The sequence below is a fragment of the Aquarana catesbeiana genome, linkage group LG12, assembly GCF_042186555.1.
Source record: "Aquarana catesbeiana isolate 2022-GZ linkage group LG12, ASM4218655v1, whole genome shotgun sequence".
Lineage (NCBI taxonomy): Eukaryota > Metazoa > Chordata > Amphibia > Anura > Ranidae > Aquarana > Aquarana catesbeiana.
The window spans coordinates 41,829,719-41,856,968 of record NC_133335.1 but is presented as its reverse complement, the minus strand read 5'-3'; the positions used below and the strand labels follow the sequence as shown (position 1 = coordinate 41,856,968).

Genomic DNA, 27,250 nt, shown 5'->3' with positions numbered 1-27,250 from the left:
GGACTGTTCTTTTGAAGACTCACATCCAATGTAGGGCTATGGGCTCTGATTGGTTACCAATATGTGTTCCTTTGCAAAGAGCCATGGTTTCTGTTGATGTATTTGTTTTATTCACTTATTGTTTCTTTGAGATGTACCTTTTTTGGCTTGAAGGACTGCTTTCCATTTTCTACCTTAAACAGTATTCATAAGCTTATAGTGAACTAATGATAATGCTTTTTCTCAAAAAGCACTTTCACCTTCTAAGACATTATTTCCACAGTATTTGGACTACTGGAGGAAGATGAAGAGAAGAAGTGCCATGTTTTTGCTTGGGTCAAGCATACATATCTTTTTTCAGTTGTTTCACCATAGACAAATTACAAGATACATTTTGCCATTGTATGAATTTTTATTTTCATTTTTTTTTTTTTTAATATAAAAACCACTTGTTGAACCCGCGTAGCACACAGAGCTGTACGGAGAGCAATAGGTGTGCATTGTGTGTCTGTGTGGGGGGTCTCCTCACACATCATATGAGGATCAGTGCTGTATACACTGCAGGCATGCAGGGCTGTGTACAGTTGGCAGTATACAGATCTCTTTTCATAGTCCCCTAGTCCCTTTACCAGGGTGTGCCGGGGCGTCCCTCTCTGACCACCATGCTGTGTCCGCTACACTTTTGGCACAAAATAAAGAGTGCTTTCAAAACGTCAGCAGGCAATTTCTTCCAGTGTCCCCAGTGTGGCCTGCAGTGGCACCGTCACAGTGTGGCTAATGGTTTCTGAATGGTTTGGCATGTTGTCACAGGTACTCTAGAAGGGAAAGAAACACAAATGGTTACGATGATTATTCTTCAGGAGCTTGCGAGTGAACTTTAGAGGGTAGGCTAATTTATGAAAAATGTACATACGGTATCTGACAAAAGTGAGTACACCCCTCACATTTTTGAACATTTTTATTATTTATTATCTTTTCATGTGACAACACTGAAGAAATGATACTTTGCTACAATGTAAAGTAGTGAGTGTACAGCCTGTATAACAGTGTAAATTTGCTGTCCTCTCAAAAGAAATCAACACACAGCCATTAATGTCTAAACCGCTGGCAACAAAAGTGAAAATGTCCAAATTGGGCACAATTAGCTGTTTTCCCTCCCTGGTGTCATGTGACTCGTTAGTGTTACAAGGCCTCAGGTGTGAATGGGGAGCAGGTGTTTTAAATTTGGTGTTATCGCTCTTACTCAACATGGCACCTCAGGGCAAAGAACTCTCTAAAACCCCTTTCACACTGGGGCGCTTTGCAGGCGCTACAGCGCTAAAAATAGCGCCTGCAAAGAGCTCTGAAAGAGCCGCTGCTGTGTCTCCGATGTGAAAGCCCCGAGGGCTTTCAAACTGGAGCGGTGCGCTGGCAGGACGGTAAAAAAAGTCCTGCTAGCAGCATCTTTGGAGCGGTGTATACACTGCTCCTTCTGCGCTCCTGCACATTGAAATCAATGGGGCAGCATTACTATACCGCCGGCATAGCACTGCTGCAGCAGCGCTTTGCAGTGGTTTTGACCCTGTCTCGGCCGCTAGCGGCCGAATACCGCCGCTAAAATGACGGTAAAGTGGCGCTAAAAATAGCGCCGTTTTACCGCCGGCGCTGGCACCGCCCCAGTGTGAAAGGCTCTAAAGATCTGAAAAAAAGAATCTTTGCTCTATATAAAGATGGCCTAGGCTATAGGAAGATTGCCAAGACCCTGAAACTGAACTGCAGGATGGTGGCCAAGACCATACAGCGGTTTAACAGGACAAGTTCCACTCAGAACAGGTCTCGCCATGGTCGACTAAAGAAGTTGAGTCCACGTGCTCAGCGTCATATCCAGAGGTTGTCTTTGGGAAATAGACGTATGAGTGCTGCCAGCATTGCTGCAGAGTAGGGATGAGCTTCGTGTTCGAGTCGAACCCATGTTCGACTCGAACATCGGCTGTTCGATCGTTCGCCGAATTGCGAACGTTATGGGCCGTTCGCGCTAAATTCGTGTGGCGCGTCACGGCCCATAATTCACTGCGGCATCGCAGTGCATTGCTGGCTGATGATTGGCCAAGCATGCACTATGACCCGCATGCTTGGCCAATCACAGCGCCGTCAGTAGAGAGAGCTGTAATTGGCCAAAGCCAGGGTGGCTTTGGCCAATTATGGCTCAGGGGATTTAGTACACACCCCACACTATATAAGGCCGCCTGCACGGCGGCCCTGTGTAGTGTGTGTTCCGGTGTGCTGAGAGATAGAGAGAGAGAGAGACAGTGTCATTTGATTTGAGTTAGATAGATTAGGCAGAACAGTCAGTCAGTTAGCTGCACTTACAGTGTATTGTGTATATATATGCATCCCAGGTGTTGCATATATATATATACACTGTATTCAGTTTAGCTAGATCCGTTCCTGTTATCTTCTATCTAGACTATTTACATTTAATGCAGTGCGTCCTGCTCACAGTGTTCAGCTAGATCCGTTCCTGCTATTTACATTTAGTGCAGTGCGTCCTGCTCACAGTGTTCAGCTAGATCCGTTCCTGTTATCTTCTAGACTATTTACATTTAGTGCAGTGCGTCCTGCTCACAGTGTTCAGCTAGATCCGTTCCTGTTATCTTCTAGACTATTTACATTTAGTGCAGTGCGTCCTGCTCACAGTGTTCAGCTAGATCCGTTCCTGTTAAATTCCTACTGACATTCAGGCTTGTCTGGTTACAGTATATAAAGCTACCTGAAGAAAATTACAGGTGTTCTATTTGATCCTATTAGTACCACGGTCAGGCAGCTAGACTATTTACATTTAGTACAGTGCGTCCTACTCACAGTGTTCAGCTAGATCCGTTCCTGTTATCTTCCTACTGACAGGCAGGCTTGTCTGGTTACAGTATATAAAGCTACCTGAAGAAAATTACAGGTGTTCTATTTGATCCTATTAGTACCACGGTCAGGCAGCTAGACTATTTACATTTAGTACAGTGCGTCCTGCTCACAGTGTTCAGCTAGATCCGTTCCTGTTATCTTCCTACTGACAGGCAGGCTTGTCTGGTTACAGTATATAAAGCTATCTGAAGAAAATTACAGGTGTTCTATTTGATCCTATTAGTACCACGGTCAGGCAGCTAGACTATTTACATTTAGTACAGTGCGTCCTGCTCACAGTGTACAGCTAGATCCGTTCCTGTTATCTTCCTACTGACAGGCAGGCTTGTCTGGTTACAGTATATAAAGCTACCTGAAGAAAATTACAGGTGTTCTATTTGATCCTATTAGTACCACGGTCAGGCAGCTAGACTATTTACATTTAGTACAGTGCGTCCTGCTCACAGTGTTCAGCTAGATCCATTCCTGTTATCTTCCTACTGACAGGCAGGCTTGTCTGGTTACAGTATATAAAGCTACCTGAAGAAAATTACAGGTGTTCTATTTGATCCTATTAGTACCACGGTCAGGCAGCTAGACTATTTACATTTAGTACAGTGCGTCCTGCTCACAGTGTTCAGCTAGATCCGTTCCTGTTATCTTCCTACTGACAGGCAGGCTTGTCTGGTTACAGTATATAAAGCTACCTGAAGAAAATTACAGGTGTTCTATTTGATCCTATTAGTACCACGGTCAGGCAGCTAGACTATTTACATTTAGTACAGTGCGTCCTGCTCACAGTGTACAGCTAGATCCGTTCCTGTTATCTTCCTACTGACAGGCAGGCTTGTCTGGTTACAGTATATAAAGCTACCTGAAGAAAATTACAGGTGTTCTATTTGATCCTATTAGTACCACGGTCAGGCAGCTAGACTATTTACATTTAGTACAGTGCGTCCTGCTCACAGTGTTCAGCTAGATCCGTTCCTGTTATCTTCCTACTGACAGGCAGGCTTGTCTGGTTACAGTATATAAAGCTACTTGAAGAAAATTACAGGTGTTCTATCCCAGCTTAGTGCAGCTACAGGCCATTAGTATGTCTGGAAGGCCAAGAAGGAGAGGCAGACAGTCACAAGCCAATAAGAGAGGGCAAGCAGGCTCTGTGTCTAGTGCTGGTCGTGGAGACGGTGCATCCTCATCAGCACATGGCCATGGGACACGCTTGGCCTTTTTTTCGGCAGCTGGCCGTGTTGAGCCGCAACATGCGGAAGACTTGGTCGAGTGGATGACCAAGCCGTCCTCATCCTCCTCATCCTCTCTCACCCATGCCCAGGGTGCTTTGTCTGGCAAAGCAGCGGCCTCTTCCCTCAGCTCAATGTCATCAGTGACTCCTTCCCTAGCTCCACCATGTCCTCATGAGGATTCCCTCGAACTGTTTGACCACAGTGTTGGGTACATGCTCCAGGAGGATGCCCAGCGTTTGGAAGGCTCTGATGACGATACTGAGCTCGATGAAGGCAGTAACATGAGCACGGACAGAGGGGGTGCCCAAGAAGGACAGCAATCTGGCAGTCATGCTCCCCCTGCTGCAGCATACTGCCAGGTTTGCTCCAGTGATGAGGAGGGAGGGGATGATGAGGTCACTGACTCAACGTGGGTGCCTGATAGGAGAGAGGAGGAGGAGGAGGAGGAGGAGGAGGCGGCGGCACATCACCAACGAGGCAGGATGCCCTCCAGGGGCCAGCCTAAGGGCAGCACATTGACTGCATCACACCCCAAAGCTCCACATGTGCAGGGCGCTGCAGTCTCTGCGCGTTATTCAAAAAGTTCTTTGGTGTGGGCCTTTTTTGAGACGAGTGCATCAGATCGCACCGCTGCTATTTGCAACATATGTCTCAAGCGTATCTCGCGTGGCCAAAACATCTCCCGCTTGGGTACCACATGCTTGACCAGACATATGTTGACCTGCCATGCAGTTCGTTGGCAAGCGTATCTAAAAGACCCACACCAAAGAACAAAGAGGATCTCTCCTTGCTCCTCATCAGCTGAGATTTCCAACCCCACTAGACCTTCAGTCCTCTCTGAGACCTGCAGTGAGAGGAATGAAGGTGTAGAATTAGGTGTGTCACAGCCAAGTACTTGTGGGCAATCTGCTTTTGGTACACCGACGTCAGATTGTACCAGGCAAATTTCCCTGCCCCAGCTGCTGCACCGCCGAAAGAAGTTTGCTCCCAGCCATCCACATGCCCAGCGGTTGAATGCTAGCTTGGCAAAATTGCTAGCACTTCAACTGCTGCCTTTTCAGTTGGTAGACTCTGCCCCCTTCCGTGAGTTTGTGGAATGTGCGGTTCCTCAGTGGCAGGTACCCAAACGCCACTTTTTCTCACGGAAGGCGATTCCGGCTCTCTACCGGCATGTGGAAGGCAATGTCCATGCCTCGCTGGACAGGGCGGTCAGCGGTAAGGTGCATATTACCGCTGACTCATGGTCCAGCAGGCATGGACAGGGACGTTACCTAAGTTTCACGGCGCATTGGGTGACTCTGCTGGCAGCTGGGAAGGATGCAGGACAAGGTGCAGTAGTGTTGGAGGTTGTTCCGCCACCACGCCTCCAAAATGCTGATTGTGACACACCTCTCTCCTCCACCCCCTCCTCTTCTTCTTCCTCCATGGCCTCTTCCTCGGAACCAGCGGTGCTCCGTAGGCGTTCAAGGGGCTACGCAAGTACGCAGGCCAAAAGATGCCATGCGGTGCTTGAGCTGGTGTGCTTGGGGGACAGGAGCCACACTGGGGCAGAGGTTTTGTCAGCTCTGCAGGGGCAGGTTCAGAGGTGGTTGACGCCACGCCAACTTAAGGCAGGAATGGTGGTTTGCGACAATGGCACCAACCTCCTCTCTGCCCTCCGACAGGGACAAATGACCCATGTGCCCTGTTTGGCTCACGTCCTTAACTTGGTGGTTCAGCGGTTCTTGGGCAGGTACCCGGGCTTACAGGATGTCCTGAGGCAGGCCAGGAAAGTCTGTGTGCATTTCCGCCGGTCATATAATGCCAGTGCTCGGCTGACGGACCTCCAAAAGGAGTTTAACCTGCCCAAGAACCGCCTAATCTGTGACATGCCCACCAGGTGGAACTCAACGTTGGCCATGCTGCAGCGGCTGCACACGCAGCAGAGGGCCATCAATGAGTACCTGTGCGACTATGGCACCAGGACAGGGTCAGGGGAGCTTGTTTTTTTTTCCCCACGCCAGTGGGCCATGATCAGGGATGCATGCACTGTCCTGTCACCATTCGAGGAGGCCACGAGGATGGTGAGCAGTGACAGTGCATGCATCAGTGACACTGTCCCCCTTGTCCACCTGTTGGAGCACACGCTGCGTGGAATAATGGACAGAGCACTTGAGGCAGAACAGAGGCAGGAAGAGGAGGACTTCCTTAGCTCTCAAGGCCCCCTTTATCCAGACAGTGTTCCTGCGTGCCCGCCGATCACACAGGAAGAGGACGAGGAGGAAGAGGAGGAGGAGGAAGATTGTGTCAGTATGGAGGTGGAGCCTAGCACTCAGCATCAGCAGCAGTCTTTAAGGGATCAGTCCCAAGAAACACATGGACTTGTACGTGGCTGGGAGGAGGTGGCTGCGGACCATGTCGTTCTTAGTGACCCAGAGGACTCCGGACCGAATGCCTCAGCAAACCTACGCTGCATGGCCTCCCTGATCCTGCAAAGCCTGCGTAAGGATCCTCGTATTCGTGGTATCAAGGAGAAGGACCAATACTGGCTGGCAACCCTCCTTGATCCACGTTACAAGGGTAAGGTTGCGGACCTTATCTTGCCATCACAGAGGGAGCAGAGGATGAAACATCTTCGGGAGGCCTTGCAGAAAGGTCTGTGCAACGCGTTCCCAGAGACTGGGAGGTTACAAACTCCTGTTTCTGGACAACGTGTTGCTGAGGCTTCGGTCAGTCAAAGAAGGAGCGGTGGAGAAGGTGGCCGTCTGACCGATGCGTTCAGACAATTTTTTGGTCCGCAGCCCCAAGGTATGATCGGTTCCAGCAACCATCGCCAGCGTCTGTTTTACATGGTGCAGGAATACCTAGGGGCAAGATCAGACTTGGACACCTTTCCCACCGAAAATCCTCTGGGTTACTGGGTCTTGAGGATGGATCACTGGCCAGAGCTTGCACAGTATGCAATTGAGCTACTGGCCTGTCCTGCATCCAGCGTTCTTTCGGAACGCACATTCAGTGCTGCTGGAGGCGTGGTAACCGATCACAGGGTGCGTCTGTCCACCGACTCGGTCGATCGGCTGACCTTCATAAAAATGAATGAGTCTTGGATCACCACCAGCTACCAAGCACCTGATGCTGATGTAACCGAATAATTTTTTTTGAAATCTCAGATCCCTTCAAAGACTGCCTATGCTGATGCTGAGTGACTATCCCTGAGTAATTATCCTCTTCCTCCTCAATCATCACGCTGATAGCTTGTAAGAACATTTTTGGTTCTGGGCGCCACCACCAGTGCCTAAGGCACAATTTTTCAGCCCCTGTTTAACAGGGGCGTGTAATTACAATTTTTGATGTAATACTTTGCAGCAGGGCTCGTTCCTGCATTCCAACTAGAGTGTCTGTGAGGGGTTGCAGTGTTGTGGCACCAGCACCAGTGCCTAAGGCCCAATTTTTCTGCCCCTGTCTAACAGGGGCGTGTAATTACAATTTTTGATGCAATACTTTGCAGCAGGGCTCGTTCCTGCGTTCCAACTAGAGTGTCTGTGAGGGGTTGCAGTGTTGTGGCACCAGCACCAGTGCCTAAGGCCCAATTTTTCTGCCCCTGTCTAACAGGGGCGTGTAATTACAATTTTTGATGCAATACTTTGCAGCAGGGCTCGTTCCTGCGTTCCAACTAGAGTGTCTGTGAGGGGTTGCAGTGTTGTGGCACCAGCACCAGTGCCTAAGGCCCAATTTTTCTGCCCCTGTCTAACAGGGGCGTGTAATTACAATTTTTGATGCAATACTTTGCAGCAGGGCTCGTTCCTGCGTTCCAACTAGAGTGTCTGTGAGGGGTTGCAGTGTTGTGGCACCAGCACCAGTGCCTAAGGCCCAATTTTTCTGCCCCTGTCTAACAGGGGCGTGTAATTACAATTTTTGAAGCAATACTTTGCAGCAGGGCTCGTTCCTGCGTTCCAACTAGAGTGTCTGTGAGGGGTTGCAGTGTTGTGGCACCAGCACCAGTGCCTAAGGCCTAATTTTTCAGCTCCTGTTCAACAGGGGCATGTAATTACAATTCTTGATCTAATATTTCACAGCAGGGCCCTGTGAGGGCTTACAGTGTTGTGGCCACAGCAACACCTAAGGCCCAAATTTCTGCTGAGTATATAGGGCAGGACCCTACTTTCAAACATCTAACTTACAAACGACTCCTACTTGCAAACGGAAGGAGACAACAGGAAGTGAGATGAAATCTACCCCTAGGAAGGGAAATTCTTTCCTGTAAGAGTTAATATGGGAAAACAATTTCTCCTTTCCACTGATGCTTTCCAATCCTTGTTCCACAAAAAAACCCAAATTTTCAAAAAACATTTTTCATTGGGACAAAAAAGTGAGGTGAAATCTTCTGAAGAGGAGGAAAGACAGCAAAACAAATGTCACAGGGGTGATAACCCTTCCCTATGTTTTCCAAAAAGCTTAGAAAAGATTTTTTGGCTGGAGCTAAACACGTTAAAAATGTTCAAAATTACAAACAGATTCTACTTAACAACAAACCTACAGTCCCTGTCTTGTTTGCACCGCCTGTATACTGCTGTTCAGAGTATATAGGGCCTGGTGGCCCCACACCTTTCCTTATTTTAATTTGGGTGCGGGGTTCCCCTTAATATCCATACAAGACCCAAAGGGCCTGGTAATGGACTGGGGGGTACCCATGCCGTTTGTCTCACTGATTTTCATCCATATTGCCATGACCCGACATGATATTAAACCCGCAAGCAGTTTTAAATGAGATTTTTTCCTTTAAAAATGACATTTGGTGCAGGGACTGTTCTAAACATGGGAAACACGCGTCACTTTACAGGCATACTATAGACACCCCCCAGGTACGATATTTAAAGGAATATTTCACTTTTTTTTTTTTACTTTAAGCATCATTAAAATCACTGCTCCCGAAAAAACGGCCGTTTTTAAAAGTTTTTTTTGCATTGATACATGTCCCCTGGGGTAGGACCCGGGTCCCCAAACCCTTTTTAGGACAATACCATGCAAATTAGCCTTTAAAATGAGCACTTTTGATTTCGAACGTTCGAGTCCCATAGACGTCAATGGGGTTCTAACGTTCGTGCGAACTTTCGGTCCGTTCGCGGGTTCTGGTGCGAACCGAACCGGGGGGTGTTCGGCTCATCCCTACTGCAGAGGTTGAAGGGGTGGGGAGTCAGCCTGTCAGTGCTCAGACCATACGCTGCAAACTGCATTAATTTGGTCTGCATAGCTGTTGTCCCAGAAGGCAGTCTCTTCTAAAGATGATGCACAAGGAAGCCCGCAAACAGTTTGCTGAAGACAAGCAGACTAAGGACATAGATTACTGGAACCATGTCCTGTGGTCTGATGAGGCCAAGATAAACTTATTTGGTTCAGATGGTGTCAAGCGTGTGTGGCGACAACCAGGTGAGGAATACAAATACAAGTGTGTCTTGCCTACAGTCAAGCACTGTGGTGGGAGTGTCATGGTCTGGGGCTGCATGAGTGCTGCCGGCACTGGGAAACTACAGTTTATTGAGGGAACCATGACTATCAAAATGTACTGTGACAATCTGAAGAAGAGCAGGATCCCCTCCCTTCGGAGATGGCCACAGGGCTGTATTCCAACATAACGACCCCAAACAAACCTCCAATACAACCACTGTCTTGCTAAAGAAGCTGAGGGTAAAGGTGATGGACTGGTCAAGCATGTCTCCAGAGCTAAACCCTATTGAGCATCTGTGGCGGATCCTCAAACGGAAGGTGGAGGAGCGCAAAGTCTCTAACATCCACCAGCTCCGTGATGTCGTCATGGAAGAGTGGAAGAGGACACCAGTGGCAACCTGTGAAGCTCTGCTGAACTCCATGCCCAAGGGGGTTAAGGCAGTACTGGAAAATAATGGTGGCCACTCAAAATATTGACACTTTGGGCCCAATTTGGAAATTTTCACTTAGGGGTGTACTCACTTTTGTTGCCAGCGGTTTAAACATTAATGGCTGTGTGTTGAGTTATTTTGAGGGAACAGCAAATTGACACTGTTATACAAGCTGTACACTCACTACTTTACATTGTAGCAAAGTGTCATTTCTTCAGTGTTGTCACATGAAAAGATATAATAAATAGTTTACAAAAATGTGAAGGGTGTACTCACTTTTGTGAGATGCTGTATATGTTTTATGTTTAGTGTGGAAAAATAATTTCTGCTCCAATTTACATGTGGAAAATGATGCAATATCTTAAAATGATGCATTATATCAAATTGTCTTAGTATGTTTAAATTTTTTTTCTGGGCATGAACAATGTTACAGCTCTTTTAGAAGTGAGTCTGATGTACATTTACAGGATATAATTCTCTGCTATAGTGTAAGAAAAAAGAATCAGTAAGACAGTGCATAGTGGTACATTGCGTAAAACTCTATGAAGCATCAGAACTCTGCCCTCCACTCACAAAACACACCATGGAATGCATTTTCTCTCATCTCCGTCTTTTCTTCATTATTTTTTTCCTTTCAACAGAATTGTAAGAGGTTAAAAGATGACAGCATACCATAAGGTGACAGTAACAACAATAGTCACTTTAAAAAAAAAAAAAACGTTTTACAGATAGAAACCCCTGCCTTTTACAGATATGTTGTGCTCTGGATGGACTGTGCCTTCACCAGATGAATTTTGTGTGGGTCTCTAGTATATGGGGCAGTAATAGAATTCTGCTTGATTGAGTGTAGACTGTTGACATCAGAACCCACAATGCACAGCTGCATCCATTGGAGCTAGTGGTGGGTTTAGGTCATATGACCTTCCCTGCTTATACCACTCGGGTATCAGCTTTCAAACCCTAATTACTATCCCTGATTTCTTACAGTGGATCAAAACATTGAGATTTATACAGTCAAAAAAGTTATAATAGCGTTCATAGCATTGAGAAGGGTTTAAACCTTCCGTCTTGGTTATACATTCACTTTTTTTTTTTTTTTTTTATTCTTTATTTTGGACAGGGTGTATACAGATAAATAAAGAACCAGTACACATTCCGTCCCATTACATACTGTACAATTATAAGAACACAGAGTATACCCGACATGAAGGTGATTGCGTGTAGACTTAATTTTTATCCAAGAAAGTCTCCATAGAACCTGATTCTGCTGACCCGTGAAGGTTGAATATACATTATTATTATTATTATTATTATACAGGATTTTTATAACACCAACAGTTTGCGCAACGCTTTACAACATGAGGGCAAACAGTACAGTCACAATACAGGAGGAATCAGAGAGCCCTGCTCATTAGAGCTTACAATCTAGGAGGGAGGATTAAGTGATACAAAATGTAATAACTGTGGGGGATGATCTGATGGCGAAAATCAAAGTACAATTGTTAGGTGTGGGTCGGTTAAGCTTCTCTGAAGAGAAGGGTTTTCAGGAATCGTCAAAGGGGGTAGGATATAATCGGGCAGATTGGGGATTGGAGAGGCTCTGGAAAAGTCCTGGAGGCGAGCATAGGAGGAGGTGACGAGGGAGCTAGAGAGCAGGAGGTCTTGGGAGGACCGAAGAGAATGATTAGGTTGGTATTTTGAGACTAGGCTAGTGATGTATTTAATTTTTTGGGTGAGCGGAAGCCAGTGGAGGGATTGACAGAGAGGAGCAGTCGTTATGTGGATAAGTCTGGCAGCAGCATTCATGATGCACTGAAGGGGTATAGCCTATGTAAAGGTAAGCCAATGAGAAGGGAGTTGCAGTAGTCAAGGCGGGAGATGACCAGGGAGTGAACTAGGAGCTTTGTGGTGTCATTTGTTAGAAAGGGGCATATTTTGGAGATGTTGCGGAGTAATTAACAATTACTTGAAAAAATAAATGCACAGTTTTTTGCAGGTAAAAAAAAAAAAAATATGCATATATTTTTTTTTTTATTAGGAGCCTGTAAAGCATTGCACCCATAATTAGCATTTCACAGGTGCAATGCCAGGCTCCTGCAGACTGTCGGTACAGTTACTGAAGTCCAGGAAGATCAATGAACTAAGAGAGTGCTCACCAGCGCCCTCACAGTTCATTGAAAGCTACAAGCTGTCTGCCACAGTGGCAGACGGTACTTGTAGTTTATTTACAGACCTCTATGAATGAATGACACATCTGTGTGGGCGGAGCCTTGCACGGCCATACTGTTTTTGAATTGTGACAGCAGGTGCGGGGAGAGGATCCCCCACGATAAGTCATAGTGCGGGCAAGTGCTTTAGTAACATGTTACATCCTGAATATGTATGTAACATTACTAAAGGTGAACTTATCCTTTCATCTACAGTGCCTTGCAAAAGTATTCACCCCCCTTTGCATTTTTCGTGTTTTGTTGCCTCACAACCTGGAATTAACATGGATTGTTTGAGGAATTTAATTTACAGAACATGCCCACAACTTTGAAGATTTTTTTTTTTTTTTAATTGTGAAGCAAACAACAAATAGGACAAAATAACAGAAAAAGTCAATGCGCATAACTATTCACCCCCCTAAAGTCAATACTTTGTAGAGCCACCTTTTGCAGCCATCACAGCTCCAAGTCGCTTTGGATAAGTCTCCATGAGCTTGCCACATCTTACCACTGGAATTTTTGCCCATTCCTCCTTGCAAAACTGCTCCAGCTCCTTCAAGTTGGATGGTTTGCACTTGTGAATAGCAATCCTTAAGTCTGACCACAGATTTTCTATTGGATTGAGGTCTGGGCTTTGACTAGGCATTCCAACATATTTACATGTTTCCCCTTCAACCACTCAAGTGTTGCTTTAGCAGTGAGTTTGGGGTCATTGTGCTGCTTGGAAGGTGAACCTCCATCCTAGCCTCAAATCACACACAGAGTGGTACAGGTTTTGCTCAAGAATATCCCTGTATTTAGCACCATCCATCTTTCCCTCAACTCTGACCAGTTTCCCAGTGCCGACTGCTGAAAAACATCCCCACAGCATGATGCTGCCACCACCATGTATCACTGTGGGGATGGTCTTCTTTGGGTGATGTGATGTGTTGGGTTTGCGCCAGACATAGCGTTTTCTTTGATGGCCAAAAAGTTCAATTTTAATCTCATCAGACCAGAGCACCTTCCTCCATACATTTTAGGAGTCTCCCACATGCCTTTTCGCAAACTCAAAACGTGCCATTTTGTTTTTTGCTGAAAGTAATGGCTTTCTTCTGCCCACTCTGCCATAAAGCCCAACTCTATGGAGCGTACGGCTTATTGTCGTCCTATGTACAGATATTCCAGTCTCTGCTGTGGAACTCTGCAGCTCCTCCAGGGTTACCTTAGGTCTCTGTGCTGCCTCTCTGATTAATGCCCTCCTTGCCCGGTCCATGAGTTTTGGTGTGCGGCCGTCTCTTGGCAGGTTTGCTGTTGTGCCATGTTCTTTCCATTTGGTTATGATAGATTTGATGGTACTTCTAGGGATCATTAAAGATTTTGATATGGTTTTATAATCCTAACCCCGACTTGTACTTCTCAACAACATTGTCCCTTACTTGTTTGGAGAGTTCCTTGGTCTTCATGGCAGTGTTTGGTTAGTAGTGCCTCTTTCTTAGGTGTTGCAGCCTCTGGGGCCTTTCAAAAAGGTGTGTATATGTAATGACAGATCATGTGACACTTAGATTGCACACAGGTGGACATCATTTCACTAATTATGTGACTTCTGAAGGTAAGTGGTTGCACTAGAGCTTTTTATGGGCTTCATAACAAAGGGGGTGAATACATACGCACATGCCAATTATCATTTTTTTATTTCTGAAAAATAGTTTTATGTATATATTTTTCTAATTTTACTTCACCAACTTAGACTATTGTGTTCTGATCCATCACATATAATTCAGATTAAAAAACATTGAACTAAATGCTGTAATGTAACAAAATAGGTAAAAAGCCAAGGGGGGTGAATACTTTTGCAAGGCACTGTAAATTGTTGCTTTATAACGCGACTGTAAAATAAGGTTTAATGCCCTTGAATAAACTTTCAGTGTGGATTATTTTGGAAATGTCTGAAAGCAGACCTTAGGCTGGACTACAAAAGAAAAAAATTAATCTGTTTTGACAGTCAAGAAAAGGTTAGGTAGGTTTACATACTGAATATCTCAGGTACTACAGCACTTAAGAAAAAGGGGATTTTATGTTCCCTTTTTTGAGCAATCCTTTTTGCCGTGTTTATACAGTATATTCCTGACTTGTTCTGTATATTTTCTACAACATTCATTCATGTAACTGTATCCATTTTCCAGCATTTATCTCACCAGATCCTCTGTATGTCCTCCTTCCTCATGATCCTTGCCCAAGAGATCCAACAGCTTTTCCTTGATCAGCTAAAAAAATAAAAATTGATTGTGAAATTTAGTATAACAGAATGAGGAACATTAATGTTTGAATGTTAAAACAGCTTAAAATCTTTCTGTCCTAACTACTACCCATTCATATACTATAAAATGTTAAAGAAGACTTTCCAGAAAAATGAAATCCCTTTTTATCGAGATGGTAGGTGCCCCTACATCCCAGAGCTTGGGCTAGAGCTACACACAAGATTTTTAGAGGCCCAACTCTACTACTAATATTCGGCAAATGGTTCCCTATGGCGTGCTACACAGACATTAGCCTTAGTTCAACAAAGGGCAGTAATCAGGTGGATGATAATGCATTTTACCTACACCCCCCCCCCCCCGCACATTGCCACACCCACGGTCCTTCACCTTATGGTGCAGCTATTTTAATGTGTCATGTTGAATTTAGAAACTCACCACTGAAGTCTATTGGACTTGGCTAGAACCACGTCTCAAATGTGGCTATTGCAGTTGCATGGTGGTACTTCAATGTAAAATCCCTTTTGGGATACAGAAAACCTTTCTGCGAATTGAAAAATGTAATCTCCTGATTGGCTGTCAACTATGAGCAGAAAAGTGATCTACTGCAGATTGCTTTTCAGAAGGTGGTAAAAGCCTGCTATCCATGTGAAAGAGGCCTTGTGCCTTATGAATTGAGTAGTGTGCAATTATAAAAAAAAGTATAATTTCTACTACATGCCATTTTTTTTTTGTTCAATAAGTTTTTATTGAAAGGTATAGTGCATATTACAATAACAATGCAACCAGTAATAAAACAATAATCCTTTATAACATATATCAGTGTAACACCTCTTTCCTTATGGAAATTGCCACTCATGTAAATATCTTAAGCACACTTGCTTAGAAATGTAAATAATAGCCAGTCATTACTCTTATGACATTCACTGTCCATGGCCAGTGATTGGTACACCCGTACACTACAAATGTTATCTCTGAGGTTACATTTCTAAAGGTCCAGAAATCTCTAGTGGACAAACCAGTAATAATATACAATTAAACAGAGAGACGCAAAGGAAGTAGCAGGTTAGAGAAAAGGGAGAAAGGAGGGGGAAAGGGAAGAGGGGTAGTTATCCAGCCATTGCTGTATACCTCTTGATCCTAAGCATTCACTCCTTGCAGTCTTATTTATTGAGCCATGATTTCAGCATAGGTAGATGAAAACTTACAGATGAACCAACAGGACCATATTTTGGTCGCTAACACAGAACTACATGCCATTTAATAATCACTTGAAGACCAAGCCTTTTTTCTGACAACTGTTGCTTACAAATTAAAATCTGTATTTTTTGCTGGAAAATTAGCTAGAACCCCCAAACATTATATCCATATTTTTTAGCAGAGACCCTAGAGAATAAAATGTCGGTCTTCGCGATATTTTATGTCACACTACATTTGCGCAACGATCTTTCAAGCGCAATTTTTTGGGGAAAAAAAATACACTTCATTTAATTAAAAAATAAAACAGTAAAGTTAGCCCAATTTTTTTGTATAATGTGAAAGATAATGTTACGCCAAGTCAATAGATACCTAACATGTCCTGCTTTAAAGCTGTGCACACTCATGGAATGGCGACAAACGACAGTACTTAAAATATTTTAAAGCGTCGCCTATGGAGATTTTTAACAGTTACCCGTTTAGAGTTACAAAAGAGGGCTTGCACTAGAATTATTGCTCTCACTCGAACGATCGCATCAATACCTTGCATGTGTGGTTTGAACACTGTTTTTTTTTTTTTTTTCCTCTTTTGGCTTTTTTCTATTGCAATTGTTTTTTTGAAGTGAACAAGCAAAGGAAAAGTAATAGAACAAAAGAAAGGGAAAGGGAAAGAACACATTGAAATAAAATGGAATGAAAAGTGAAAATAAATGAAGGCGAAAGAGCTGAAAAAGTTGAATCAAGTGAGCTAAGAAAAACAATAAAAACAGGGGGGGGGGGACAGGGGAGAAGAGAAGGAGAAGGTGAAAGAGAGACAAGCCAACGGAAGAGTTGTCTCCCAGCCCCCACCTGCTTGCTGCTGCTGCAGTATCTCCCTTTCTTGGGATTTTTTTTTTTTTTTTTTTTTTTGTGTTTTTTTTTTTTTTGCAAATGGTACTAACTATAGGCTTGATAGTACAAACTATAGAATAAGAAGAAATTTCATAGTAACAAAAATGTGGAACATATAAGCTCATACTGGAACTATACTGCTGAATATATAAATCATCTTGCTGAATACTTGAATTAGATTGCATTATATCGCTAAAACATTTGAATTATTTTGCTGAGCACCTGGGCCCTCATGCACACGGGCTGTTAGAAAAGCGCTGTGAAGACGCCGGTGTCTTTGCAGTGACTTTTTTTAACTTTTTTCAGCTTTTTGCAGCGTTTTTGCAATAGCGTTTTTGAGCGTTTTTGAGCGTTTTTTTTTTTTTTCTCTTCAATGGATCAAAAATGCTGGAGGACGTTGGAGAATGATGTTTTTGGGCGTTTTTGAGCGTTTTTTAGTGATGGAGCGTTTTTGCAGCTGAAAAACGTCTCTCAGAACCCATTGGGCCTGGGTTTTTTTTTTGCAGCTTAGGAACACCTATGCCACTTGCAGCTCAGAGACGCCTAGGTGGGCATGAAGCCATAGACTAACATAGACAGGCCTTTTTGAGCTGCAGAAAGGGCTTAGAAAAGCAGCTGTGGAGATGTCCGTGTGCATGGGGACTTAATACTATGGTTTAAACAATTGAACAGCACCAAGGAATGCTTAATGTACTTAAGGTAGTAACATAACTTCTGGGAAACGGAGACTACTCATATCTCATTAATTATCTCTATTATTGGATTGTGAGGAGGATGGTGGGTATGAGAACGGAACAAAAGAAATATTAGTAAAAATAAGTCAATTTAAGAAGGCTGGGAGATTTTTTCATCATTAAGAGACCCCAACCAAGGGGTATTCTGGAAGGCAGCTTCGAAGATCTTATAAATCCAGCCATAGAAACAAACATGAAGGGGAAAACAACAAGAAGTGCGGGAGCAATACCGAAATCACCTAGGACCAGCCTAGGCCCAAGTCCAGGCCCTATGAACAGGTATATACAGCAAGGAATCGGAGAAGGAGAGAAACAAGTGGGTTCAAAGGGCAGACAAATAGATACAAAAGAGAAGGACAACAAGGATAAAAAAGGCCAGTATAAAGTACAAACAGAAACCAGCCACCTCTCAGAACCCAGAATGGAGCCAGAAATGGGAGAGGAAGACAGAGGAAAGGAGGAAGGACAACAAGGGCCACAGTTGCCAACAAAACAGGATATGGAAAAAATGTTCGCGGCACTAGAGAATTCCCTAAAAGCAGAGATATCAACACTCCATAAAGACATGGGATATATGTTAAACAGAGTGGAAGAAGTAGAGATCAAAGTAGACCTACATCAAAAAAACATAAAGGAACTGGAAGAGGAAATAAAGAAACTAAAACGGGAACAACAGGAACAATCATATAAAATAGAAAAGCAAGAAAATAGAGATAAAAAGAAAAACTTGAGAATACGCGGGTTACCGGAAACAGAACAAGCAGAAAACCTAATAGAAAAAATGAACAATCTCTTCAACCAAATCTTGGGAAAGGATACAACCAACATAATAGGAATAGAAAGTGTCTTTCGAGTAAAAAAACCTCAAAGGTTCTCAAGGGAAACACCTAGAGATGTAATAGTACGCTTCGAAAAATGGGAAGAAAAAAAACAGATCTGGATAAACCTAAAGAGGAAAACACAAATAGAGTTTGCGGAAGGTAAATTACAAATATTTCAAGATTTGTCTCAAGAAACGTTGAAAAGACGACGGACATTAAAACCACTATTAGGAATCCTCCGGGAGCAAGAAATTCAATACAACTGGGGTTTTCCAGCATGTCTAATAGCAAGGAAAAACTGAATAAGTGCGAGGCTAAGATATGTGGAGGAGATTCCGGACTTTTGCAACAAACTAGAAATCCCCTCCCCAGAACTGGAAAAATATGCAAATAGACAGGAGCGAATAACGGCAGGAGATGACCTGCAATGGCAATTAAATTCAAGGAACAGACATCAAGATGTGGAATCTCGAGGAAATTAATAACTGAGAAAATACCACACATTAGTGCAAGGGGCCTTAGAGTGGAGGGGGGGGGGGCTGGGGTTGATGGGATGGGAAAAAAGGAAAGTGAAAGGATTGGTAAAACACAACAAAAATGCAGGGAGAGGAAGACAGGGACTCACGGAGTGGACAGGGGGTCGCCCTATTAGTGCTTAGGCGAGGGGGGAATAGGGTGTCTCACAGAGCTCCGCCTCACAATAAATAGAGCAGAGGGGGCAGGGTGTGCCCCACAAAACAAAGTAAAATGCTCTCAGCTCTAGAGAATATGGGGGTAAAAAACCCATATCAGAAAAAAGGGAGGGGGAGGGTAGGAGGAGGGAAAAGGGAGGGAAGGAGGGAGGGGAGGGAAAGGTCTGATCCACATGAGTGGTTACATAGGCGCACCTATTTTGAGACAAGAGATGAGGAGACCCCGTGCGTCCGCTGGGTGTCCCCTCCACCCGACCTTCTAAGGGGATTGGGTGGGGGGGAGGGCCGGAGGACGGGCGGGGAAGAAAAGGCACAAGAATGGAAAACGTAAACAGCATAAAAATAATCTCCTATAATGTCCGAGGACTAAATTCCCCAGGGAAGAGAAATATCATTCTCCGAGAACTAGAAAAAAGTAAAGCAGAAATAATTTTCCTACAGGAGACGCATATAACCCAAAACTCAAATACCAAAATTTATTCAAGAAACATACCAACATGGTATCAAGGAGACTCGCCAATAAGAAGGGCCAAAGGAGTAGCCATCGGTTTAGGGAAAAATGTACGTTTTCTAATAGATCAAAGGAAAATAGATCCGGAGGGTCGATATCTTTTTATTACAGGAACTATACAAGGGGTAAAATATACATTGGCTATCCTAATAAGAACCCTAAAAAATATTTGATAGATATCATTAAAATACTAATGGAATTCAAACAAGGAAAATTAATACTAGCCGGAGACTTCAACTTCAGCATGGATAACAAAATGGACAGCACCTCAATAGTAAGGGACAAAGAGGTAAAACAACTAAAGAAATTAAAAAGAACACTATATGAACAGCAACTAATAGATCCTTGGAGAATTCAGCACCCCAGCACAAAGGACTACACATTCTACTCAACAGTACACAAAAGTTACTCCAGATTGGATTACATCATGGTCGAACATAGAAACTTGGAAGAAATAGAAGAAACAAAAATAGGTATAATAATCGCCTCAGATCACAGCCCAGTAACGTTGAGAATGAAAATAAAAGGAGAAGTCTTTGAAAGGGGTCCATGGAGAATCAACAAAACTTTATTAGAAGACAGCGAGACCGAAAAAAGTATCATAGAAGAAATTAAAAGATATTTTGAGGAAAACGATACACCAGAGGTATCGAAAGCAACTATATGGGAGGCGCATAAATCTGTTATTAGGGGCAAATTAATAGCCATAGGGGCAAGAAAAAAACAGGAAAGGAAAACAAACATGCAACAAATAATTAAAGAAATTTATGAATTGGAACGAAAACACAAAAATCAAGTAAACAACAAAATCTTCGGCCTATTATCTCAAAAGAGAGAGCAATTAAAAGACTGGATGGAACAAGAAGAAAGGAAGGAGTACAACAGAGTAGTACAAGAAAAATACAAATGGGGTAACAAACCAGGAAAATACCTAGCAAATTTGGTAAAAAAAAAGAAGTCTTTGAATTACATTGAGAAGATCAAAAATGAAAAAGGAGAAGTGGTAAATAAAACTACAGATATAGCGATAACATTTCAAAAATACTTCAGCTCCCTATATGCAATAAAAGGACAGAAAAGTTGGAAAGAAGCGAATACAAGAACAAAGAGGATGCAAGAATATCTAAAAAAAGCAAATTTACCAAAAATAAAAATAGACCAACTAGAAGAATTGGAAAAAAATATTACGCAAGAAGAGGTAAAACTGGCATTAAAGGTTTGAACACTGTTTACATTTGCAGGCGTGACTTACGTATGCATTCCCTTTGGCGCACGAGCACAAAGGAATGGGGCACTTTAAAAAAAAAAAAAAAAAATTTTTCTCTTTATTTAATTTTATTTTTACACTGTCCCTTTTAATGATTATTTTTTGGATCACTTTTATTGCTGTCACAATGAATGTAAACATCCTTTGTGACATTAATAGGCAGTGACAGGTACTCCCTTTTGTAGGGATCGGGGGTTTATAAGACCCCAAACCCCTCCTTTGCACTTGAAAGTATTCGAAACGCCAAAATCAGCTTTTTAAATACTTTAAATACGTGAAAAAAAAACTGACGCCGCTGGTTCCCGAGTAAACGTTGCAACGTCGCTTCTGGGTTACTACATCCGAGACCCAATCAAAGCGGATTCTGGCTTTGTTTGGGTCTCGGGCTAGCCAGGGGATGTGCCGGCTGGTCGCTCAGGTCTCCCGGTGGAACAGGAGAGCCCAAGCGAACGGTGGAAGGCGGCGCATCTCCTCCCGCTGCTTGTATAACTGCCGAGCAGCCTGCTTAGCCGCATCGGTTGTTATTACTACCGTCAGCTCTAAACAAACAGTACCAGGGTGATGCCTTCAGCTGCAGGCATCACTTCGGTATAACCACTTTAAGCCAATGATGTACAAGTACGTAATTTGGCAGCAAGTAGTTAACCACTTCAGCCCCGGAGGGATTTACCCCCTTCCCGACCAAGCCCTTTTTTGCGATATGGCACTGCGTCGATTTAACTGACAATTGCGTGGTCGTGCGACGTTGTACCCAAACAAAATTGACGTCCTTTTTTTCCCACAAATTGAGCTTTCTTTTGGTAGTATTTGATCACCTCTGCGGTTTTTATTTTTTGCACTATAAACAAAAAAAATGAAAATTTTGGAAAAAAAAACAATATTTTTTGCTATAATAAATATCCCCAACAAAATATATATATAAAAAAAACAAATGCCTTCCACAGTTTAGGCCAATATTTATTCTTCTACATATTTTGGTAAAAAAAAATTGCAATAAGCCTATGTTGATTGGTTTGCGCAAAAGTTATCGCGTCTACAAAATAGGGGATAGATTTAAGGCATTTTTATTATAATTTTTTTTTTTTTTAGTAATGACGGAATGCGACATTGCGGCAGACAGATCGGACACTTTTGACACTATTTTAGGACCATTGGCATTTATACAGCGATCAGTGCTATAAAAAAGCACCGATTACTGTGTAAATGTCACTGGCAGGGAAGGGGTTAAACACTAGGGGGTGATCAAAGGGTTAACTGTGTTCCCTCAACATGTTCTAACTGTAGGGGGGATGGGCTCACTAGAACATGACAGAGATCACTGCTCCCGATCACTGGGAGCAGTAGATCCCTGTCATGTTGGTAGGCAGAACAGGGAAATGCCTTGTTTGCATCTCCCCGTTCTGCCTTTTTGTGCCACGATCGCAGGCCACCAGCGGACATCAAGTCCACGGGACCTGCGGGCACGCCGCGATGTACGGGTACATCTTTTCGCGCACCTGTGCCACTTTGCCAGCGTATATGGGCGTGAGCCAGTCGGCAAGTAGTTAAAAGAGTTGTAAACCCTTACAGTTTTTCACCCCAATGCATGAATAAAAATAAAAAACCTTTTGTGCTGCAGTACCCCCAAATACCCCCCCCCCTTTTTTTACCTAAGCCCCATCGTTTCAGTGACGGGGGATGAGCACAACAGCTCCAGCCACTGTCTGGGGTCCTCATTGGACAGATTGATTGCAGCGGGCGCCCGCACGAGTACCCCCATGGAAAGCGGCTCTCCGTGGGGGCACTCGGGAGGAATAGGAGCGCCCCAGAAAAGGAGGCTCGGGGCCACTCTGTGCAAAATCCTTGCACAGGGGAGGTAAGTATAAAAAAAAACAAAATAAAACAAACAAAGCTTTACAATTACTTTAAACCTGCTCCTTGGGAAACTTTTGTTTTTTTTAGCAATCGTTTGCTCCACCTAGCAATTACAACCCCAATGCCATAAAAGTTGGAAAACTGTGTAAAATCCACATAAAAATGGAATGCAATGATTTGAAAATCTCAAACCTGAGAATCTGGAGAAATCTCTGTGTGCAAGGGACAAGGCCAAAACACAATATTGGATGCCTGTGATTTTCGGGCCCTCAGGCAGCACTGCATTAAAAACAGGCATGATTATGTGATGGACATCACTGCATGAGCTCAGAATACTTTAAAAAAAATCACCATCTGTGAACTCAGTTCACCGTGTCATACAAAAATACAAGGTAAAGCTCTCTTATGCAAAGAAAAAGCCATATCTGAACATGATCCAGAAACACCGCCGTTTTCTCTGGGCCAAAGCTCATTTAAAATGGTCTGTTGCAAAGTGAAAACTGTTCTGTGGTCAGACAAATCAGAATTTTACATTCTTTTTGGCAGCTATGAGTGCTGCGTCCTCCGGACTAAAGAGGAAAGGGATCGTCTGGCTTGTTTTCAGTGCTCAGTTTAAAAAACTGGCATCTCTGATGATATGGTGGTGACATAGTGCATATGGAATGGGCAGCTTGCACATGGAAAAAGCACCATGAATGCTGAACGATATATCCAGGTTTTAGAGCAGAATATGCTCCTGTCCACATGACGTTTGTTTTGGTGAAAGCCCTGGATATTTCAGCAGGACAATGCAAAACTGCATACTACATCTTTAACAACAGTATGGCTTTGTCTGTCCAGAGTCTGGGTGTTTAACTGGCCTGCCCACAGTCCAGACCTTTCACCAATTGAAAATATTTGGCGCATCTTGAAATGAAAAATATGACCCAGGACTGTTGAGCAGATAGAATCCTATATCAGGCAAGAATGGGACAGCATTCCTCACCCAAAATTCCAGCAACTGATCTCCTCAGTTCCCAGACCTTTACAGAGTGTTGTTAAAAGATGAGGGGATGCTGCACTGTGGTAAACATGGCCCTGTCCTAAATTTTTTGAGATATGTTGCTGCCATCAATTTCAAAACCACACTATTTCTTCTTAAAATGTTAAATTTTTTCCAGTTTAAACATTTGATATGTTTTCTATTTTCTACTGTGAATAAAATTTGGGTTTGTGGGGTGTACAAATCATTGCATTCTGTTTTTCATGTATATTTTATCCATTGTGCCAACTTTTTTAAAATTGAGGTTTTAAATCACTAGCAACTTTAGCAGGATTGAGCTACTAAAACTCTCCTGTATATAGTTTTAGCTTATTCAGGTGACTGCCAGCAAATACTAAAATCCCTTAGTGACGAGAGATAATAATCGCTAGCCAAAGACCAGCATCCAACTCTTGCATGCATTACTGGCTGTAAACTCTGGAGAAAGCCAGAGAAGAAGTAGAAGTAAGCATCCGGGTGGGAAATAGCTTGGATCGGGTTAGGAGTCTAGGGGGGGTGTGGGCAAGGTTTTATTTATTATTTTTAAAGGCAAATTTGAAATTAAAAGAAATCCTAGTTGCTGATCATTCGGCTTCTTTGAGTCACTAACCTGGAACCAGGGCCATCTTTAAGGCAGGGCAAAAGGGGCAGCTGCCCTGGGCCCTGTCATTGTTGTGGGGGCCCAGAGCAGCTGCCTCATACTTGCCAACTATCCCAGTTTAAATTCCCTCGTCCCTTGAAGTTTTAGGCCCGTGCTGTGTCCCGATATCTCAGTGTGAAGTGCTGGTACTAATGCTGCCCAGCTCTGCCCTATTGTTGTGTACAGATGACTCACCTGCAGACCCTGTGTTTACATGTAAATAACCGGCATTCATATGTAAACAGTGGCGGTATTACTAAGTAAATAGCTGCGGCCAGCGGCATTGATATGTAAATAAAGGCGGTTCATGAGTATATCATGCTCCCCTGCAGTGAGGAGATGATGTGCTGTAACCTCTAGCAACCGATCAGTGAGCAGTATTACTGTACAGTATTCTCTAGCAACCAATTAACAAGCAGAAATCATTTGCTGTAACCTCTAGCAACTAATCAGTTAGCCGTAATGTGTGCTGTGACCTCTAGCAACCAGTCAGTAAGCAGTAATGATAGCTGTAACCGCTGCCAACCAATTGCAATTGCTGCCTGATCTGATACAGTAACTGATTTTAAGTCTAGCTGCTATTTATTGTATGTCTCAGAGCAGGTGGAGAGTAAATTTGCATGGGGGGGGGGGCCCAAGAAAATTTTTGTCCAGGGTCGAAACGATATTAAAGACGGCCCTGCCTGGAACACACAAGTATTACAAGACTTCTGTCTTCCTGATGTGCATGTTTGCTATGGGTCAGCGACTCAAACAAACCAGGTGGCAGTGGCCAGCATGTAAGCCACACAACAATCATTATCAGAAGAAGATCAATGTTGGCAGCCCCAATAGTTCTTAGATAGGAGCTGATGAAATCTCAAGTCAAAGGATAAGCTAAGCTGCTAGAAATAAAATCTATATATACTATGTAATTCTGAGCATGCAGTGAAGGCAGACTGTGTGCATTGCTTAGAGCTTGAGGTTTATGGACACTGTGGTTTAATAATATTCAACGGATAAAAAATAAAAAGACCACTCTTTATATAACCCCTGTGCTCGCATCTAGTAGAGCTCCCATACTTGTAGGATAAAATGTATTCTGTAAACAGCATTATTTATTTACTTTCTGTATCTTAGAATTTTTTAAATGTTTATTTATAACAGAATTAATAAGTCTTGCTACGTATTTTTCACAAAAAGGTCAATATCTGAAATCCATTTTAGGGTTTTAATGCTTTCATAAAAAAATAAATAAAGCGCAGGTTGCCCTTATGATGTGTGTGTTGGGGGGGACCACTGTCATCTACCAGACCTCTTCCTAGCTCCCCTGTTGCTTAGGTTAGTTAATAAAAGTGTGGGGTGGCAGTGACCAAAAAATAATTTCTTAGTCTGAGTGTTCTTTGCTATGCTTTCATGTAAATTGGGTTCACTGTTTGTAGGTCAGCACACAAAATAATAACTATTTGCTTAGCGAGGAAAGGCAGAGTGCACACAAATGATGCCCATTGTGTCTTGCAAATGACTCTGATAATTTCCAATTCCCATTATCTATATGCAGGAAACAGCTGAAAGATACATTACCGACCTTCACACAACAAACTATTATACCACAGTAAACCTTGTCAGAGTGTTTTAGATCATTTTTAAATTGTATGACAAACATGCTCTACTCATTGCAGAGCTGGCACCATCCACTTTAGCATGCAGTCCGGGTCTCTATTATATACGGCATTTGTGTATTGTTTGTTACATATTCATTTCTACCACAAAGGCACTATAATCACATGATGATAAGATACAAAACAGGTACACACAAGCACCATACTGTGCCAATTATGCAGGAGGATATTATGTCTACCTGGCAGTGCCACGTGTGAAAGCATTAATGACTGTTACTTGATTGTAAATGAGCATATGAGTTTCACACCTGACTAAATATGTCATTTACACAAATTACGGTTGTCTTGTTTGTTTTGGGATAATTTAAAACCTGACATAAATATTTGCTAGCAATACGAAACAAAAACTCTTTTGTCTATCTAAATTATTTTGTATGCATGTACTATTTAATACCAACAGGTGATGACAAATATATATATATACACACATGTTTGTTATTTAAAGTGGAGTTCCAGGCAAGAAAGAATGAATTCCGAAAACAGAAAGCACTCCCCACCCCCTTCGTTTTTGGATTTTTTTTGCATACCTTTTTTGTATATTTTCTTCAGGAATTCTGTCCCACGGCGGCGTACATTACTTCGCCATTTTTTTTGTGCCCTCCTGTTCCCCCCCCCATCGCCTTCTGGGACCTGTGTGTGTCCCAGAAGACAACGGGACCTTTCAGAAAGCGCTGTGCGACTCGTGCACGCGCAGTAGGAAACAGGCAGAGAAGCCGCAAGGCTTCACTGCCCATTTCCCTTAGTAAGGATATATATATTTGTCCACTAGGTGGCTCTAAGACCCGTTTCCATGCCGCTCTGCTTGCACGCAGACATGCAGTGGGTAAGTAATAGAAGGTAAATAGGTAAAAAAAAAAGGCACAAGTGTTCTCACAAAGTCAGACTGACAAATCGAAGAGGGGGGGGCATATCCCCCTGAAGGCAGAGAGTTTGAAACCCTTTCGGGTGGAGGAACCACTTTCCAGGATGCAGACATTGGTGGCTTAAGAAGTACACCTGCCCATTTTCTATGACAGTGCTATACAGGGCTGAAACGTGAAGTTCTGTCCAAGGTACAATGAGCTTGCATCTTTGAGAGCAGGAAGCCAGCAAAGTGGCCAGTTTTTGGTGAAAATCTTTGGTGCTGTGGCAAGGCCAAAGTACAGAGAAACAAACTGAAAATGTTGTTCCCCTACAGCAATACTCAGGTAAAAATGGAAATGTGCAAGTAGACATCCTTGATGCCCACCAAGGCCTGTAAATCCTCCTGATGAAGAAAGGAAATCATTAACCTGATGGATTACATTTGAAACTTCTGAACAAGTTGACATTTGTGCCCTAGAATGGGATGCACACCACCATTTATGTTTTGGCACAGTGAAAAAGTTAGAATAATATCTGTGAAACTTTTCTTGTTCTGAAACAGGGCAGTGAGCCTGTTGCAAACTTAACAGGTCCAGTGCAGCAAAAACGGCCACTCTTTTGTCAGGTGTTATAAGCATGAAGCATGGAGGCGGCAAGGTACAAAACACCATCTTGTAGCCTCTGGCCATAATGTTTTGAACCCAGATGTCTGGAACATC

At 43.2% G+C, this 27,250-nt stretch overlaps 1 protein-coding gene across 2 annotated transcripts in view; it reads right to left on the bottom strand.

The window, feature by feature from the left end:
- Positions 1–371: 371 nt before the first annotated feature.
- ASIC2 (acid sensing ion channel subunit 2) overlaps positions 372–27,250 on the bottom strand; it is a 1,118,261-nt gene continuing 1,091,382 nt past the window's right edge. For both annotated transcript variants that reach the window (XM_073607638.1, XM_073607637.1), the window contains exons 9-10: positions 14,340–14,408; positions 372–794 (exon numbers count right to left, since the gene is read on the bottom strand). In XM_073607638.1, the coding sequence (XP_073463739.1) occupies positions 693–794; positions 14,340–14,408 (171 nt within the window). In that variant the 3' untranslated portion in view covers positions 372–692. The remainder of the gene's footprint in view (positions 795–14,339; positions 14,409–27,250) is intronic.